At 39.7% G+C, this 16,879-nt stretch overlaps 1 protein-coding gene across 1 annotated transcript; it reads left to right on the top strand.

The window, feature by feature from the left end:
• The first annotated feature begins 1,495 nt into the window (after positions 1-1,495).
• LOC135714630 (clavesin-1-like) lies at positions 1,496-13,387 on the top strand. The gene is made up of 4 exons (XM_065238014.1): positions 1,496-1,970; positions 12,516-12,820; positions 12,965-13,115; positions 13,270-13,387. The coding sequence occupies exons 1-4, from the start codon at positions 1,538-1,540 to the stop codon at positions 13,320-13,322; spliced, it is 942 nt and encodes a 313-aa protein (XP_065094086.1). The 5' UTR covers positions 1,496-1,537; the 3' UTR covers positions 13,323-13,387.
• Positions 13,388-16,879: the final 3,492 nt, after the last annotated feature.

The following is a 16,879-nucleotide window of genomic DNA, read 5'->3' as shown; positions in this document are numbered from 1 at the left end:
TTGCCCCAGGGGTGCTTCTTACCCCATTTTACACTATACTATTCTTATCAGATGGGTAAACAGTCTAAGGGGCTGTTCACATTCCACTGTAGTGGCCCAGTTCTTCAACATACAACGGACCCAAACTCTCTTAAACTCACTATATGCTTTGGTGCATTTACATTTGACATTGATATTTTCTAGACCTTGAATTCTAATTTCTGATTATAACTTCCGCTGCTCCAAGAAAGGAATAGCCTACTGCCTATGCATTGAAACTATGTAAATAATGTAACGCAAACATAAAGTAATCACACCAAACAAACGATTGTTCCACAAACTTCACCGACCCTTGGCCAGATTAACATAATAAATTCTCCCAAGCTTCCTATCGCACTTCTGCCACTTACTGAAACAAAGGTCGCCGTAACATTGAACAGCCAGTAGGCAGCCTAAACATAAATATGCGAACGCCAGAACTTTGTGTTTACAACAATAGCAGTCTTTTTCCCAATGCATGTACATTTTTAAACTTAACCGAAAATGAACTACCTAACTACACAAGCAGGCTGTGTCTTATCAGTAGTGACACGCAAAAAAATTGAAAATCCACGCATGAATGAGCCATTGAACATGAATTACCACCTCGCTAACAATGCTAATTGCAGCAACCGGTGCAGCATTGTTTCCTGCGCAAAAAATTTGGAACAGAGGACGAAGAAAAAATGCCGAATTGTATCGATTTGATTGAAATTCATAATGGAAAAAATACATGGAAGCAAAGCAAATATGAGTCAGAGATAATTCAAACCCCGAGCATTGCGTTGCAAAATTTTACTCCGAAGTTTCAACAGGAGAAGCGAAAACAAGATGCGCCAAGTTCAGGACAAAAACAACCAGAATTCGAAACCAGTGCAGAAAACGGAAAACTTCCAAGACCAAGGCCAACAGCATAGCACCACCACGTATGTAAAAGTAAACCGCCGCGCCGCCGTTTTCAGCATCCGATCCCAAATCCCATTAGGTATACTGTCTGACGTGGATCGTAGCACTGTGTAATCACCGCATCCAACATCCAAGCAGCCCGTGCTAGCTCAACTCATCGCCTGCTGCTGCGACGGCTACCACGACGATCGACGGACCAACGACCAAAAAGAAAGAACGAGGAAACAAAAATTAGCACACCTAATCTATAAAGCAACCGGGTGCGATCGCAACGAGCTTTATTCCACCATCGACCGTTCATCCAATCGTACGCACGACGGATCACTGTTCTTAGTGTAATGTAAAAAAAGCCCTCGAGCATAGTCGGAAGATAACAACTTACATATAAACAACAAACGAAAGGTTGCATCCATCGTAAAAGTGCATCGGCAGCAGTTTCGCCAACAGGAATTTCAAGTTCAAGGCGTGAAGTTGCGCCCTCGGGAAGGAGAAGGGCGTTCGATTGTTTTTTAAATAAAAAGAATCTCAGTGTCACTCGGAGAGTTGAAATAGTGTAGGAGTTGATTTAACCAAGTGTGTTTTGTCGGAAAAAAGAAAACAGTGATCCGTTGAAATGTCGATTAAGCGTAACGAAAAGGATTATCCGTACATAGATTTGGGACAGGGATACACAATCCACGTCCAAGCGGACGAGTTCACCGATCCCGAACTGAAGGCCAAGGCAGAAAAGGAGCTGAACGAGACGCCGGAAAATGTGGAAAAAGCTCTCACCGAATTGCGCAATCTACTGAAGGCAGAAAAAGATCTTTTCGTCCCGGTGGAAAATGACTCATTCCTGGTGACGTTTCTTCGACCGTGTCTGTACGATTCAGCAAAGGCGTTCCAAATGATTCAGTATGTGTACCGGTTGAAGGCCAAAAGCTCGGAATATTATGAGAATACACCGAATCCCAGCTCGGTGCGGCACGTGTTTGACGAGGAAATGATTTGGTTCATGCCGGAACGGGACGCCGATGGAGCAGCTTTGTGCGTTGTAGAAGTTGGAAGTGAGTAGGATTGTCGACTTTTCCAGATAAGGGACCGGAGTATTTTTTGACAGCATTTTGTGGAATTACCTTTGAATTGAGTGAAACAGGTTTGGATGGGAGAATTTCTGAAAACAAGTTTCTGGGATAATGTGCCGATCGGTTTGGGTGAAGATTTGACGTCAATTGAGAGCGTATTTAACACATGCCGGTTAGAAAAGAAAGCTCTACTGAAGGTGTTCAGTGGACTTTAGATGTGAATTGAATTTATGTGGATTTTAAACTGCTGGTTATTTCAACGCTGTTTCAGTAGTGTTTTACTTAGTCTAAATTTGCTAACACAAGTCTGTTACCGTACTTGCTTTTCTGTAAGATTCTGTGACTTATCAGTAGTGACAGCAAAAAGCAAATGTTCCCGTACTGTCTTCACCACATTCTTTACTTACAGAAAATTACAGAAAGCAGCAGCAACTTACAGCAAAAGTAAAAAGCAAGTACGGGAACAAACCTAATGATGACAAATTTAAAATCAAAATCCGTCAGCAGCGCAAATCAGCAGCAAAGACCTACTCATTTCTCATTGATTCATGGATTGGCATGATAATGGATTGCTCTTATGAGACTTTTTCTTTACTTTTTAATATTAAATAAAAATTGAATTTTCGGTTAACCCATCTTAAAAAAAAAGTTGTTTAGTTTAGTAGTTTAGTGCTATTAATCTCCCATCAAAATTCAACATTTTCGCACCGCAGACCCACAGTCTGTGTTTACACTGCAGGTTCACAGGCATAGGTTGTAAAGTCAGTTCATCAAACGGTTACACATACCTCCTAAAAAAAATGTTTTTAACTCTATTTGTTCCAAATTGCAAATTAATTACATTTAATTTTAACCTAGGTACTCCAGCTACTCCTCCAGCAGTAACTCAGCATCCTTATTAGGTATTAATTATTAACTATTTTGTTGGGCATTTGTTCTACAGTCTTAACATTCGAAATCCTATGTATCTCGGTAGTACTGTGCTTTAAACTTCAAAATCTTTTAAAGTACTTTTTCCTGGAAGTGCAACAACTAGACCATATTGGCACAGCATAATACCGGTTTAAAAACTTGTTTAAATATAAGAAGTTTATTCGTCAGGCAAAGTTTGGATTTCTTGTTTATAAGAGGATACAAACATTTGATATATTTATTACATTTGGCTTGAATGCCCTCAATGTGATCTTTCAAAGAAAATTTTTGGTCAAGTACTAATCCAAGGTATTTCACTTGGATTGACCAGGAAATTGGAACTCCGTTCATAGTGACTATGTTACTAGGTTTCAAAAAGGAAGCTCTAGGCTTATGTGGAAATAATATAAGATGAGTTTTGAAATCGTTGGGAGAAATCTTCCATTTCTGTAAATAAGAAGAAGTCTGCTGCAAATAACACGAAAACTTTTTCCTTTAGCGAAAATGTCGGAATCAGTGAAGTGAAAATGCTGTACAATAAAGGAAGTCCTGCTCTAACAGGTAGGGGAAATGTCCGCTTCGGCAATACCTTAACCTATTATCGTCAGGGGTTAGTCCTAAACCACTCAAATTTGGCCAATAGATGCTCTGAAACACCATGTATCCACTTGCGAAAATTGAGCTCTCAAGGACGTTGATCCCCTGACGATAATAAGTAAAGGTATTGCCGAAGCAAACATTTCCCCTAGTTGATCAGATTTTGAATTTTGATAATTTACCTGCATAGTTCTGTCAGTTAAATAAATTGGAACTAATTTCATAATATCAAATCTTAATCTTCATGCCAAACACTGTCGAATGCTTTTTCTGTGTCTAGAAGAGCAACTCTAGTTTAGCAGCCTTCAGATTTGTTTAAACGAATTAAATTGGTAACTCTTAAGAGTTGATGAGTAGTTGAATAATAATGGCGAAATCCAAACTGCATCACAGCATCTTTACCAGCAGGCTAAATAAGTTCTGTGTAATCCACGAATGTGCAACAGGGCGACATCACCGGTAGGGTAACGTATCGGCAAGACCCCATCTTAACATTAATGTACTAGCTGCCATAAGGGAAGAGACAAGGGAGGGTTTGTGTCGATTCATATATAGCTGTTACTTAAGGTGGTTAATTCGAGTAAAGGGTGTCCACGATGAAATTGCCACACACAAAATTGATTCGCAAAATTCGAGTTTTCATCCGATTGCCATCAAATTTTCAGGGATTGAGAAATAACTATTAAACTTCATTTTACCATTTTACTCGTATTTTATTTACAGTCCATACGCAAATGCCCGCACCTTGGCCTTAACCACGGCCATAAGATTCTGCACAACCTGTGAATCAACCGTTTTTTGCATGTAACCCATACTTTCTTCAGTTCCTCGACTGTCTTCACTACCTTAGGTCGTTTAAGAAGGTGCTGCTTCATAATCGCCCAGTACTTCTCGATGGGGCGGAGCTCCGGAGTGTTGGGAGGGTTGAACATTTTCGGCACGAAATTGACCTTATTGTCCGCATACCACTTCAGCACGTCCTTGGAGTAGTGGCATGAGGACAAATCCGGCCAGAAGATTGTTGGGACGTTGTGGGCCTTCAGGAGAGGAAGCAGCCGCTTCTGGAGGCACTCTTTTATGTACACCTGTCCGTTCATCGTGTCCTGGGTCACGAAAGATGCACTCCGCTTCCCGCACGTGCAGATGGCTTGCCAAACCAGGAATTTCTTTGCAAATTTGGACATCTTCTGAGTGCGGACATGCTCCGGAACGCTGAACTTATCCTTGGCCGTGAAAAACAGGTTGCCGGGGATCTGTTTGAAGTCGGCCTTCACATATGTTTCGTCGTCCATGATGCAGCATTCAACTTTCGTCAGCATGTTGAGGTACAACTTCCTGGCACGGGTTTTGGCGGACTTGTTCTGCTTCTCGTCGCGATTAGGGGCCTTTTGTACCTTGAACGTTCGAAGCCCAGCCTTAGTTTTGGCCTTCTGGACAAACTTCGGCTTAGGTGCAGCTTCTTAGCCACATCCCTAACGGAGGCGTTCGGATTTCGGTTGAAGGCCCCAACTACGCGGTTGTGATTTTTGGTGTTGTACGGAATACTTTTTCCTTCACTTCTGGGCTTCCGATCGGTGGTCAACCGTTCCTCGAACCGCTTAATCACTCGCGACATCGTGGAATTCGCGATTCCCAACGTTTTAGCGATGGAACGATGCGAGAGATCCTTGTTCTCGTGATGAATGCGCAAGATTTTATCACGCACGAGCTGTTCTTTCGTCTCCATTTCCGCGAGTTTTGATCACAGGACTTTAAAACTTGCAGGATGTAAATAATGCACTATGAACTAAATCCACCCAAATTTTCATTAAATTCTACCCAACGGTTAAAAAGTTAGAGCAATTTCATAGTGTGGCAATTTCATCGTGGACACCCTTTAGGTATAAGTAAAATATAGGTTAAATTAGTTAGAAATTACCTGATTGTTTATGATGCTTGACTTTACCGTGATTTTGTTGTTGGCGCTCTTGATGACGCCGCCTTCTATAGGCAGGCTTGCAATTGCTCATTACAGCTAAAATGCTAGTTTTAGTAATTATGAAACTAAGGGATACTATAATGATATTTTTTATTTGAAAGAAGCGAGAAGAGGTGGTAAAGTTTGTGTATGACATATAAAATTTGTCAATTTTGCTTTCAGAATGTCACAACTAACGGTTTTATGATCGCTGATTGCTCGCTCATCGCGTTGCGCATCGTTACAGCTAATCGCTATTGTGACCCTCTGAAAGCTAAATTGACAGGTTTTATGTGTCATACCATATGCGTGATAATGTTTACACCATTGAGCAATGTCAAAATTAAAAAAAAATCTCAAAAATTTCGTTTTCGAGTTTTTTTTTTTATTTATTCAAATGAGGGATGTTTCTCAGAGTCTTATACTATGTTAATCATCGATCGAGTTTCCACTTGCTGCTATTACGTCCTCCACACGGTTCTGAAATGCACGGCAGGTTCTAATAATGTAGTATGGATCCATTTCTCTCCAGGTACGGGTCAATGTTTGTCTGAGGCTTGCTGTACTCGGGTGGCGTTCAGAACAGGCCTTGGCCTTCATGACGCGCCATATTGGGTAATTCAGCGGATTAAGATCGGGGCTGGATAGCGGCCACATATCCTTCGCAGCGATAACCCTCGGAACCCGAGCAGACCTCGGACGACCTGTGGCCACCTTCGCGGATAGTTGTCCTTTCTTTTCTCGGTCTAAAACCCTTTTTACGGTCCACCGGGACACTCCCACGACGACTGAAATGTCTTTTTGCCACATTTGCGCGTAGGACAAATCACGAATACGCTGCCACTTCGTCATGGTGCAACTGTCAAACTAAGTAAATTATTTTCTTTTATACACAGCCTACTACTGTATGAGCTATAGGTTACGTGCATGCAAAGAAAACCAAGGTATTGTACGCACAGGTGAAACGGGAACCTTATTTGTACGATGGTGCAAACATTATTAAGTGTGTGTACCCTTCACCTCCTTTTCTTGCATCGTGTAAATAAGAATTGATCATTTTGTCAAGCTTCTGCATTCATGTTCCATCAGATGTCACAGCTGTTGTTTGCGGTGATATCTATCGGAAACTAGACACAATCTGTTTTCTTATAATTGTTCACAGAGGACACTGCAGTGCAAAACATGTCTGGACCTCTATACATGCATTTAGATTATTATTCGAAATCCCTCCTTTTTTACACATTCTGCACACAAAATAGCTCACCCCTCACAGAATTTCCCGCCGAATTTTATGTATGGGGCGGGGCATAAAGTATCTTTTGCGCAGAATATGTAAAAAAGGAGGGACTTCAAATGATAAAGCAAATGCATATATAGAGATACCAGACATTTTTTGTAGTGTCAGGTACTCTATTTTGTAATCTGTGAAAGGGAAATCACAAATCGAGTGTCAACAAAATACATGGCATGTTGAGAGATTGAGCTCGTGAGAGAGAATTTCTCTCTCAAATTTGAATTTTTTTAGCTCTCTGGGGACTGGTAGTAAAGCAGGTAAAATTGTATGGGGAAAAATCATTTTTATTTAATTGTCGCTTGTTTAGCATTAATTTCCGGGAAAAAACTGAACGACAAAGCCCCTGACTAATTTCTTTATGTTGTCGTTCACTTTTTTTGACCTGAATATGCACCGAAAGCAAATTATTCCCACTTCTCTCAATTTCTATATGGGGATTTTTATCACTTCCTACCAGCGGAACAGCGCCATCTCTGTGGAAAATATTCGAACAAAATGATTAATTATCATTAAAATATTTCATAGCTTCAAAAATCTGAAAAATAGCATTTTAGCTGTAATGAGCATTTGCAAGCTTGTCTATAGGTCTGACGATGAGTCCGATGAAAATCTCAGCATGGCGTTTATTTCCTCATCAGGGAAAGCGAATTTCGTTGGGTAAAGGTCATCGCTGCTGCTATCGTCTGATACTGTTCCATCGCTCGCTTCGTACGCAGATTCAACCATTGTAGTGGCGTTTTAGGTGCCGTTTTGAAATTGTTTTCTGTTATTTGCCAGCTCTTTCCAGAAATTCAAGGAATGGCCCGATCTCTCGATATCCTGTTTCACACAAGTTTACCAGGTGTAATGAGGCGATCAATTTTTTTCTTCCCTGTGATTTATGATCGTTGTCTTCTTCAAAACTTCATCATCTTGATCTAAAGAAAAGAAAATCGCCACTCTGTCAAGCCAAATTCAAAGGTAGTACCTGTGTGATGTGGCATTCCAAAAGTGTTGAACCAAATGAATAATAATATTTTTTTGCAGCCATTAGTCTCAATTGTTTAGAAAAAAAAAACAATTCATTTTATAATTCTAAACTACACAATAATTTAATTTTGGTTTGTAGTTAAATTCCAACAAACTTTTGGTGTGCTACATCACAACTGGCATCACTAGAGTGCATTTTTCAAAATGTAAAGATGCAGATGAGCCCTGGGACCTGGTTGTAGTTAAGCATTCCTCAAGGTTATGCTAATGCCCAGGGATCATCACCTGGAGCTTTCATATTATGAAACTATTTAGTTATAGATTTTACTTCGTCCAAATCAGTCTCCCAGGAATCATATATCGAGCAACCTGTTTCTAGGGGCTGTTCATTAACTATGTAGACGTTTTTTTTTTTTTTAATTCTTGCCCCCCCCCCTGCGTAGCAATAGTCCATGCATTTTTTTTTTTATTTGTATGGGCCGTGGATAATTCTCACCCCCCCCCCCCAATAAACTGTCTATGTAGTTTATGAACAGCCCCCTAGTAAGACCCAAACTTAAATTATGGGAACTCTCAAAATGCTTAGCAAGTTTTTCCGTAATGTTAACGAAATTTTACCACCTTTAGGTGCTGGAATGGTTTTATTTTTTTTTTTGTGAGCTTCCAAAAGGGTTTCAAAAGTGGTGTTCCTCAGGGCCAAGAATCGCGTTTTAATTTGTTTTTGCTAATCCCGCTAGATAACTTTCATAGCAGGATCGCGTGTTCTTTGATATCGCCTCCTACGGACATTTTTTCAGACTGATCAAGAGCTGAAGATTGTCGTCTATTATCATTTAATCGAATTTAACCTCGCATTTTGGTACTGAGTCAGAGACTCAAGAGCATCATTTAAATCATCTTTGGTTTGCAAAGGAACATTTGGATCGAAGTGATATTCCATAAATGTTCGATATTGCTCCCGTGAGATGATCACCGCAATTCATGCTTTTAGCTGGCATATAGCATTTTTTTTGGTCTGTGACCTGGCACTTACGACACTGGGTGAGGTTTTGGAAATTTCTTCCGGTCTTCCTGAAGTGTTCCCACTTCACTCGAAAATGGAGCATAATTTTAGCTTTTTTCCAAGGCCTTAAGGGGGTATTCCCAATCTTTTGCCGTTTTTCGGCCTGTTTTTCAATTATTTTTTTTTTTCAAGGAAAATGAATAGTAATGCGCCTAACTCTTTGGGATTCTTGTTTATTGAACATTAAAGTTTACAAATAAATTTTTTTCGACATAAAAAAAGACATTATTGACGTCACAAAATGGCGGCAAACAGACCCCTGTTCGCCGCAAACGCCTGGACGGGCGAAGACTTTTCTCTGGAACGGCTTCATCTGAAACAGATTTCGTGATGAAATAATAATCTGCATAAGATTCTCTGGAGCTTCTCCCGTTGGCAGCAAAAAATCCAGCAAATTAACAAAATGGCGGCCATATGAAAAAACAGGCGATTTTTAGCCCGCTTTTTTGCAGCTTTAAGGTGCTTCAAACAATGTTAAATGTTAATATTTTTGGCTGAAAGTGGGAGAAGCTCCAAAGAATTTAATAAGGAACAAAATGCGCAAAGATTCAAGTCAATATCTCTTATAGTTTCTGAGAAAAATCTTCGCCCGATAAAAAAAATGTGGTTTCGAGAAAAACGCGTTTAAAGTTTTGACTTTAGTTAAAACCATTTGGGGGTTCTTACCATTAGTCAGCTATGCCTGGACACCGAATTCGCTGATGGGAAAACGGCTTGGGGGGATGAAAGTATATAGTCTAAAGTACAAAAAAACGTGAAAAAAAAAATTTGATTTTTTGAAAAAAAAGATCGGGAATACCCCCTTAAGGTTGTTTAGTTCACTAGATTTAAAGTGAACTAAATAAAAAGAAGTCTCGTTGCGTGAATCGCCAGGACGGGATTTCATTTTCATTTTGATGACTGGGATTGGTTCAACTCCAAGTAATTTTGTCAATGTATGTTTGATCTGATCTAGGGATTCACCACCGGGCAGACCTTTCAAGACAACCTTGAACAGACGTTTAGTGTTGGTGTCGTCAGTGAAAAAAAAATATGCTGCTTTTCAGTAAGATACTTGATAAGGCGCTTGAATCCGTCCAAGGTTTCAGTCAATACTCTAGAGATGGGCGATCCGCTTCCGAGCTGTTCTATAGACCCGAGTCTCTCAAGTGAGCTGATGACCCGCGGTTCATTTTTTAGGAACCGCAGCTCACCAGCTCACTGATATTACAAGTCTAAAACATTCAATACATCACTCATAGCGGAACTTTTCAAAAAAGGACTCATGCATAAGCGGTGTACGCATTGAACAGTCACCGCGTAAACCAAGACGCACGCGTAATACAACATGTGCCTACTGATCGACAGCACCAACGGTAAAAGCAAACTTCCAAGCGGCTGTGTGGGAGTGAGAGAAATCAGTTCATGTGCTACACGATGTTAATTTTCTAATGGTATTATCCCATTTATTTATGCACTCGGCTCTTATTCCTGGTGTTATTTCTGCAGCATACGTGCTCCCACTTCTCTTCCCATAATTCTCTGGGAGAGCGGAAGATCCGCACAAAAGCAAATAACCGAAAAGCGAAATGCAGCTCTCCAGCTTATCAGCTCTGCTCCGGGTCCGAATCATCGTTTCGAATGATTCACAGGGAGCGTTTAGGATGACAAGTCTCGGACCCGTCCAGCTCTTCGGATCTTTTTTCTCTCTCTCGATTCTTCACGATTCAGCTCCGGATCCGGATCTGAGCTGATGATCTGGAGCTGATGCCGAGAATAGTGAGAGAAATTCTGCTGGCGAATTAACATCAGAAATAAAATCTGAATGTAGACTGGATTGCATAGCTTGAGAAAAGGTGTAACATCATGTGACACAATGTCAATCATATCATCGCGTGTGACATAGGTGTAGCTGGCACGCTTTTTGGTTTACACGGTGGTTGATCAGTTAATGCGTTAGTAGTGTTTTCCATTGAAAAGTAAAGCCATGTTGTAAGGTACGGATTTATTGCTTTAGACTACTTTTACAATTTTATGCAGTTTTAAGCACTACAACCACTAATTAATTTTCCGATTTTGAATTTGTGTCATAATTTCTATAACTTCAATGTGAGCTGAAGAGCTGATCAAAAGAATAGACTTCCTTTAGTGAGCTGAATGAGTTTCATCCACTCAGCCAGATGAGCTGATTTGCTCACCTCTACAATACACGGCATACACCACGACGGCCAATTTGAAGTGAAAACTTGAATTTAATGAAGTTCAAACGTTCCGTGAAATCGGAAGTGGTTATCACAATAGGGAGGACCTTTTCATTCTTGGCATTAAGCTAGGAATGTTTAGTGGAATTTTGCCAGGATGATGGATAATTCTCATCATCAGTGAGCATATTAAATTGATTGCTCAAATAAATTTCATCAGAAGGGGATGAAGAGATTGCACTTTTTTTTTGCGTTTATGCGCCATGGCGGCAGTGAAGCGTTTCTCAAAATCGATTTCCAAGCAGATCGCTATAAGAATCCGAAGTATCGAATAGGAATTTTCCAAGTCGATGTCCAAGCAGGATTACCTCGTGTAGGGTCCAAACAAGGATCGAAGAGGAATAGGAGTCCAATAAGGTAGAATATGTACAGGTAGTATTGAGCACTGAAAAGGGCCGTTTAAATTTCCTGATGAATGTGGGCGGCTTAGTGGAATACCTGTATAAAGAGAGAGAGAGAAAGATTAGTAATTTCCATTTAATTCCACTACCTTATTTGCTTATCCTTGACAGATACGCGTATTTCGTCTACAATGTGCAGACTTCTTTAGTGTCTTGTACTAGGTAATACTCGACTTTACTCTACAGTCGAGTATTAGTACAAGACACTGAAGAAGTCTGCACATTGTAGACGAAATACGCGTAGCTGTCAAGAATAAGCAAGTAAGGTAGTGGAATTAAATGGAAATTACTAATCTTTCTCTCCTAACTTATTTACTCAACTTTTGCTAGTCTATCCTTAGTTTTAGCTGCCAATTATTCAATAATCAGTCCCTCATTTCCTGAACATATTTATGATGGTAATGCAATTGTTTCGAGCTATTCAGTTTTGGGCTTAAATTGCCATGCTTATCACTAGTAGTTGTAGTTTTTCGTGGAATACTGCTTTTGATTGACAGCAAGTTTTGAAAAAAAAAATAATACAGCAGGTTTTCAGGCGTAGATTCAACTTTATCAAGGGCCACCCACATTGACAGAAACCCCATACGCCAACGAAACGCAAACGTATCCATTGTGAACATTACAATTATTTATGCAAATTAATTTCTCTTTCCATATGTACTGTTGATAAAAAGTCACAAATTTAGTTCTTTAATATTAAAAAATAGATTTTTAAACATCATCTGAAAGAGCTTCTGAGCACAACAATATTTCAAACCCATAGATTTTCATCTCGATTAAAAGCAAAATAATAACTTCACTGTTTTACACAAAATACATTGACAGCAACAAAATCCCGAGGGGCACTAATATGGTAATTTCAATAATGTAATGGGATTTTTGACCCCCCCCCCCCCCTGCGTAGACAATTGTCCATACCCTTTTTTTTAGATTTGTATGGGCCGTGGATAATTGCCAACTCCCTCCCTAAACTGTCTACGTAGTTTATGAACAGCCCCTCACTAGTTCTTTGGATGTCATTAATTTCAAGACATTTTTAGCTATTATTTTCCTGTAATTTTGTTTTAACATTTCCTTATCTTTCACACACGCAGAAAAATGGAACACATCGAAGGTGTCGATCATCGAACTGATCGCTGCCATTCGAATTAGCGTCGAATGTGCCCTGCTCGATCCGGAAACCCAACTGCATGGAATTAAGGTCATCTTCGACACCGAAGGCCTTTCGATGTCGCAAATTGCCCAGAATACTCCCAAACACGCCTGCATGATTCTGGACTGGGTTCAAAAAGCGTGCCCTTTCCGGTTACAGGGCGTTCATGTCGTCAACAACTCGATGTTGTTCAACATCCTGTTCGCTATCTTCAAGCCGTTCATCTCCAAAGAACTACGCGAAAAGGTAACAAACAAACAAACAAACAAATACAAAATGCTCAATAAGTGCGTCACCGACTGTTGGCCAACAGTTAACGGAACCAGCAGCCAGATCATCTAGCATACGGGTACTAATGTATCATTTATTCATAACTTGCCCGTTTCCTAGATCTTCTTCCACAACAAAGACTGGAAATCGCTCGCGAAACAGATCAGCCCCAGCTGTTTGCGGCCCAAATACGGTGGATCACTGCCCGCTCCCGAGTACGAAGGTCGGCTGCTCGGTGATTTTCTGCAGCTATATGACAAACATTTTGATAGTAAGGAACTTGTTTCTTTTGAAAACCAGTTTGAACAAGCGTTATTTTTTATTCGTCTCTGCTCCTTCATTCTTGAAGCAAAAATAGCAAAAGCAAAAATAATCCGTTGATCGCTGAAAACTTCCTATTTATTGTACCTCTCTCATATTTTCAGCCCTCGATTCGTATGGATACGTTGATGCCGCCAGCCAGCGGAGATCAAAGTGATCGTATGATTCAATCCCATCGCGCAGCTGCTCGCCCTATTTGCCACTGCCTACTTAGCGACTCGACGATGAGACGATGCCTCATCAATACGCTGTCATTGCTATCCGAAACCTATATTTACCTATTTATTTGGAATCTCCAGTTGTAAAATGTTCTTTATCCGTTTGATATTTAAAAAATAAAACAAGCTAAGCTAGATAGTTCTTAAACTGATAGTTTTCCAACTGTTTCGATGACAAGACCTGACCTTAACTGAAAGGTTAAAATGTTTACCAAATCGTAATAAACCAAGCTTGCGAAGAGCAATAAAAATGCTATGGTCTCTCTCGGCAATCGGATTGCAAATCGAATGGGCTAGGTAAATTATGGTTGGATGGGGATGGGATCCACCCGGCTAACCACTTTCATGCATGGATGGCTAAACCAAGCGTTCTGATGCTGCTTGAATGCGTAATTAGTGACCACTAAGGTGGAATGGATGGAAGGTGGATGACACCGTCTTGCATGCGCAGTCCAGTTCAATAACAAACGGAGTGACTTGGATTTCGAAACGGATGGGTTGACTCTTGTGATGCGGTGATTCGATAACGCGTAAATTGTGTGGAACTCAGCAAATGTGTTTGCTCCTCTTTTAAGGTGGATAAGCTTCTTTAGAGGACACCAGGTAGACTTTACCCACGTACAACATCAAAATTGAATGACTGTTGAGCACTTTACTTCTTAGAGGAGGGGGTCAATTATGGGGGATAGTAAAACAAAGGATGGATTCTTTGCCTGCCATAAAAGCGTAAAATTACTTGAGTATGACTTTGGCCATCCAAAGGAGCACTATTTGAAGCTGGTGGCTAAATGTACTAACTCACCCGGTTTCTATCCAACCAAACTGTGAGTTCGTGAATGGCTTGCTTTGACCAATTAACTACACGGGTAGAAGGGAACAGCAAAACCAGAGCCAAGATAATAAATCAGTAAAAAAAAAATCAGTATGAAGCTCGGTATGAAGCAAGCAAGCGAGACACCGGACATTGATTGCGATTTTTTTCTAAAACTTAGCTATGAAAATAGTATAAATCACCTACCCTCTAGCATGTTCATCGTTGCACTGTCCAGTTTGGACTGTAGTTCCTCCATTTTCCTGCTGTTCTTCACTGAAAATTTTACGCTTAGCTTACAAATGGCGTAAGTCAACAAAGCAGCATGCAGCAAAGTTTGAAGTTTGTTTTTACCCATTAAGGGGCTGTTCATAAACTACGTTGACAGTTAAGGGGGGTGGGGGGAAGGTTAGGTATTATCCACGGCCCATACAAATTTTAATTTTTTTTGTACGGACAATTGTCTACGCATTGGGAGGGGGGGTCATTAATCCCAAAAAACTGTCTACGTAGTTAATGAACAGCCCCTAATGAGTATAAAAATACACAGAGGCGTTTGACGGGCATTTTCTTTACTGTGATTTTTTTTTCGCAGAAACGATTTCGGCATATTTTTAAAACAGTACCCGACCAACCGTTCGTGAAACTTCTTCAAAGTTCTTTATACAGAAATAAAGATTCATGTCGGCAATTCTTTACTTTAAATTTTCTATGATTTCGATGTACACATTTAAAAATTTTTATTGATCGATACTTACATTTAAGATTATTTCTTCATCGGTCATGTCATATGATAGTAATCTATAAAGGTGCCATACTAAATTTCTTTTAATTTCGATATGTCACATGGACTTTAGTATTCTTTACAAATATTCATCAATAAATATTTAAATACTGATATCATCGTAACTTTGAACTTTGACAAAGAACAACAAAGATTGCCATCGATGCACATTTATAATCTCCTTGTTATCGATTTGTATCGCTGGTTAAAGAGAGTTCGAGACACACCAGGTGACAGATGGCAATGTTTATATTATTTATCGACATATTCGGCATTTCATCCGAAGAAGCAATCTGCCGGTAAATGGACGAGAAGACCGATGGCCGCGACGCAGCAAATGTCTACCATTGTAGTTCTTCACGTTTTATATTTTATAACTCGTGATAGCATGCGTGGTGGGATTCTCGGCATTTCGAACCCAATGTGGAAAAATTGTTACCTTTTTGACCTCTATTACACCTACATGGCTGACTGGTTGATGGTTATGACAAATAAATATTGAATTCATGTATGAAAAGATTTACAGAAATTTCAATACACCACATACTAGAGTGTGTTTGCCTGTCGTTGATAAGCTCATCAACAGCAGCCGTGGACCCGAGGATTAGCAACCAACAACAAAATCAGTACACCTCAGATGGCATGGAATTGAAACTAGAAATTATGCAGATAAAAAAATCACAAATAAAATCAGCAGTTGTGTATCGATATTTTGATTTTACAACAGAAATCGATATTTTGATCTGGCAACACAATCGATATTTTTTTTTATTTAAACATGTGTACAGTAGTCGTTTGGCGTGGTTCGATTTTAGCAACAAAATCACAAAACCGTTCGCTTTTGGCACGGGGTTTAATTGTGGCAACGAGCCAAGATTGAACGGAATTTGAAAACAGTGTGTTTTTGCTCCTTGTGATTACAACTTTTAATAAAAGATTCATTATTAGTAGTACCGTCTATGCCTCGCAGTGGTCCAAAGTCAACAAAATCATAAATTGAATTTCAAAATAAGACCGTTCGATTTTGGCAACAATAAATTTTCGGGCTTACTGCCAAAACCAAAGGAAATAGGTGGATTTAAAGTTTGTTAATAAACGTTTTACATCTTGTACGCGAAAACCCAACCCTCTTACCCAACATCCCAGTGATTCCTCGTGGAAGTGGGACACATTTCTACCCATTCCTTTTGTTGGGAATACTTGAGTGCTTTTAGTCAAACTCGCATAGTTGGAGTTGCTTCAAAGCTATATTTAAGAAAATACAAAATTCAGTTATATGAGTTAAGTGTTGTATCATAGATCTTACATATGAGTTTCTTCTTATTTCCAAACGTAAATAATAATAGAAGGCAAATAATAAACGCAATATAATCAACGTGATTCCTGTTCACTAAACTTTTGCAAAATGGCATGTTCCACTGTGAGTCAAGCCGCAGATCTCTACGTAACATTGAGCGATTTCGTTCCAGCCTTCTACTGCGATGGATTTGTCGATGTAACACCTTTCTTGACCTGTGTTAGGGCACGGCCAGCGCTGGTATTGCCTAGTTTGAGATCACAAGTTTTCACACATTGAGGATGACTGCTAGTTCCAAGCATCAGGATTTTCCAGTTATCAAAGGATCACATTTTAGTCCTTGTTACTTTTTATGACTTGATAAGGTAGTGACCACCGCCCCGTTCTGCATTTATATATTGTATATTTCAAATCAAAAATATATAATAATATAAAATATAAAATAAATAGATTTCACATAATCCTTTTCCCTTTCTCCTTTTCCTTTCCATCTTCTCATTTCAGAAAGCGAGTAATGGCGCTATAGCCATAAATCATAAAAGGCAAGAGTTAGTGCTCATGCCCCAACCGTCAGAAGAAAATGGAGCATCACTTAACCTTTCTA

This window comes from Ochlerotatus camptorhynchus, unplaced genomic scaffold, assembly GCF_037179485.1.
Source record: "Ochlerotatus camptorhynchus isolate MF236.1 unplaced genomic scaffold, CSIRO-AGI_Acam_v1.1 ptg000045l, whole genome shotgun sequence".
NCBI classification, from domain to species: Eukaryota; Metazoa; Arthropoda; class Insecta; order Diptera; family Culicidae; genus Ochlerotatus; species Ochlerotatus camptorhynchus.
This window is presented reverse-complemented; position numbering and strand designations above follow the sequence as displayed.

Bases quoted from the DNA above. Each gene is read 5' to 3' on its own strand.
- LOC135714630 (XM_065238014.1), top strand. From the start codon at position 1,538: ATGTCGATTAAGCGTAACGAAAAGGATTATCCGTACATAGATTTGGGA. The intron at 1,971-12,515 runs GTGAGTAGGATT...TCACACACGCAG, and splicing joins GTGCGTTGTAGAAGTTGGAA to AAAAATGGAACACATCGAAG. The intron at 12,821-12,964 runs GTAACAAACAAA...CCCGTTTCCTAG, and splicing joins CCAAAGAACTACGCGAAAAG to ATCTTCTTCCACAACAAAGA.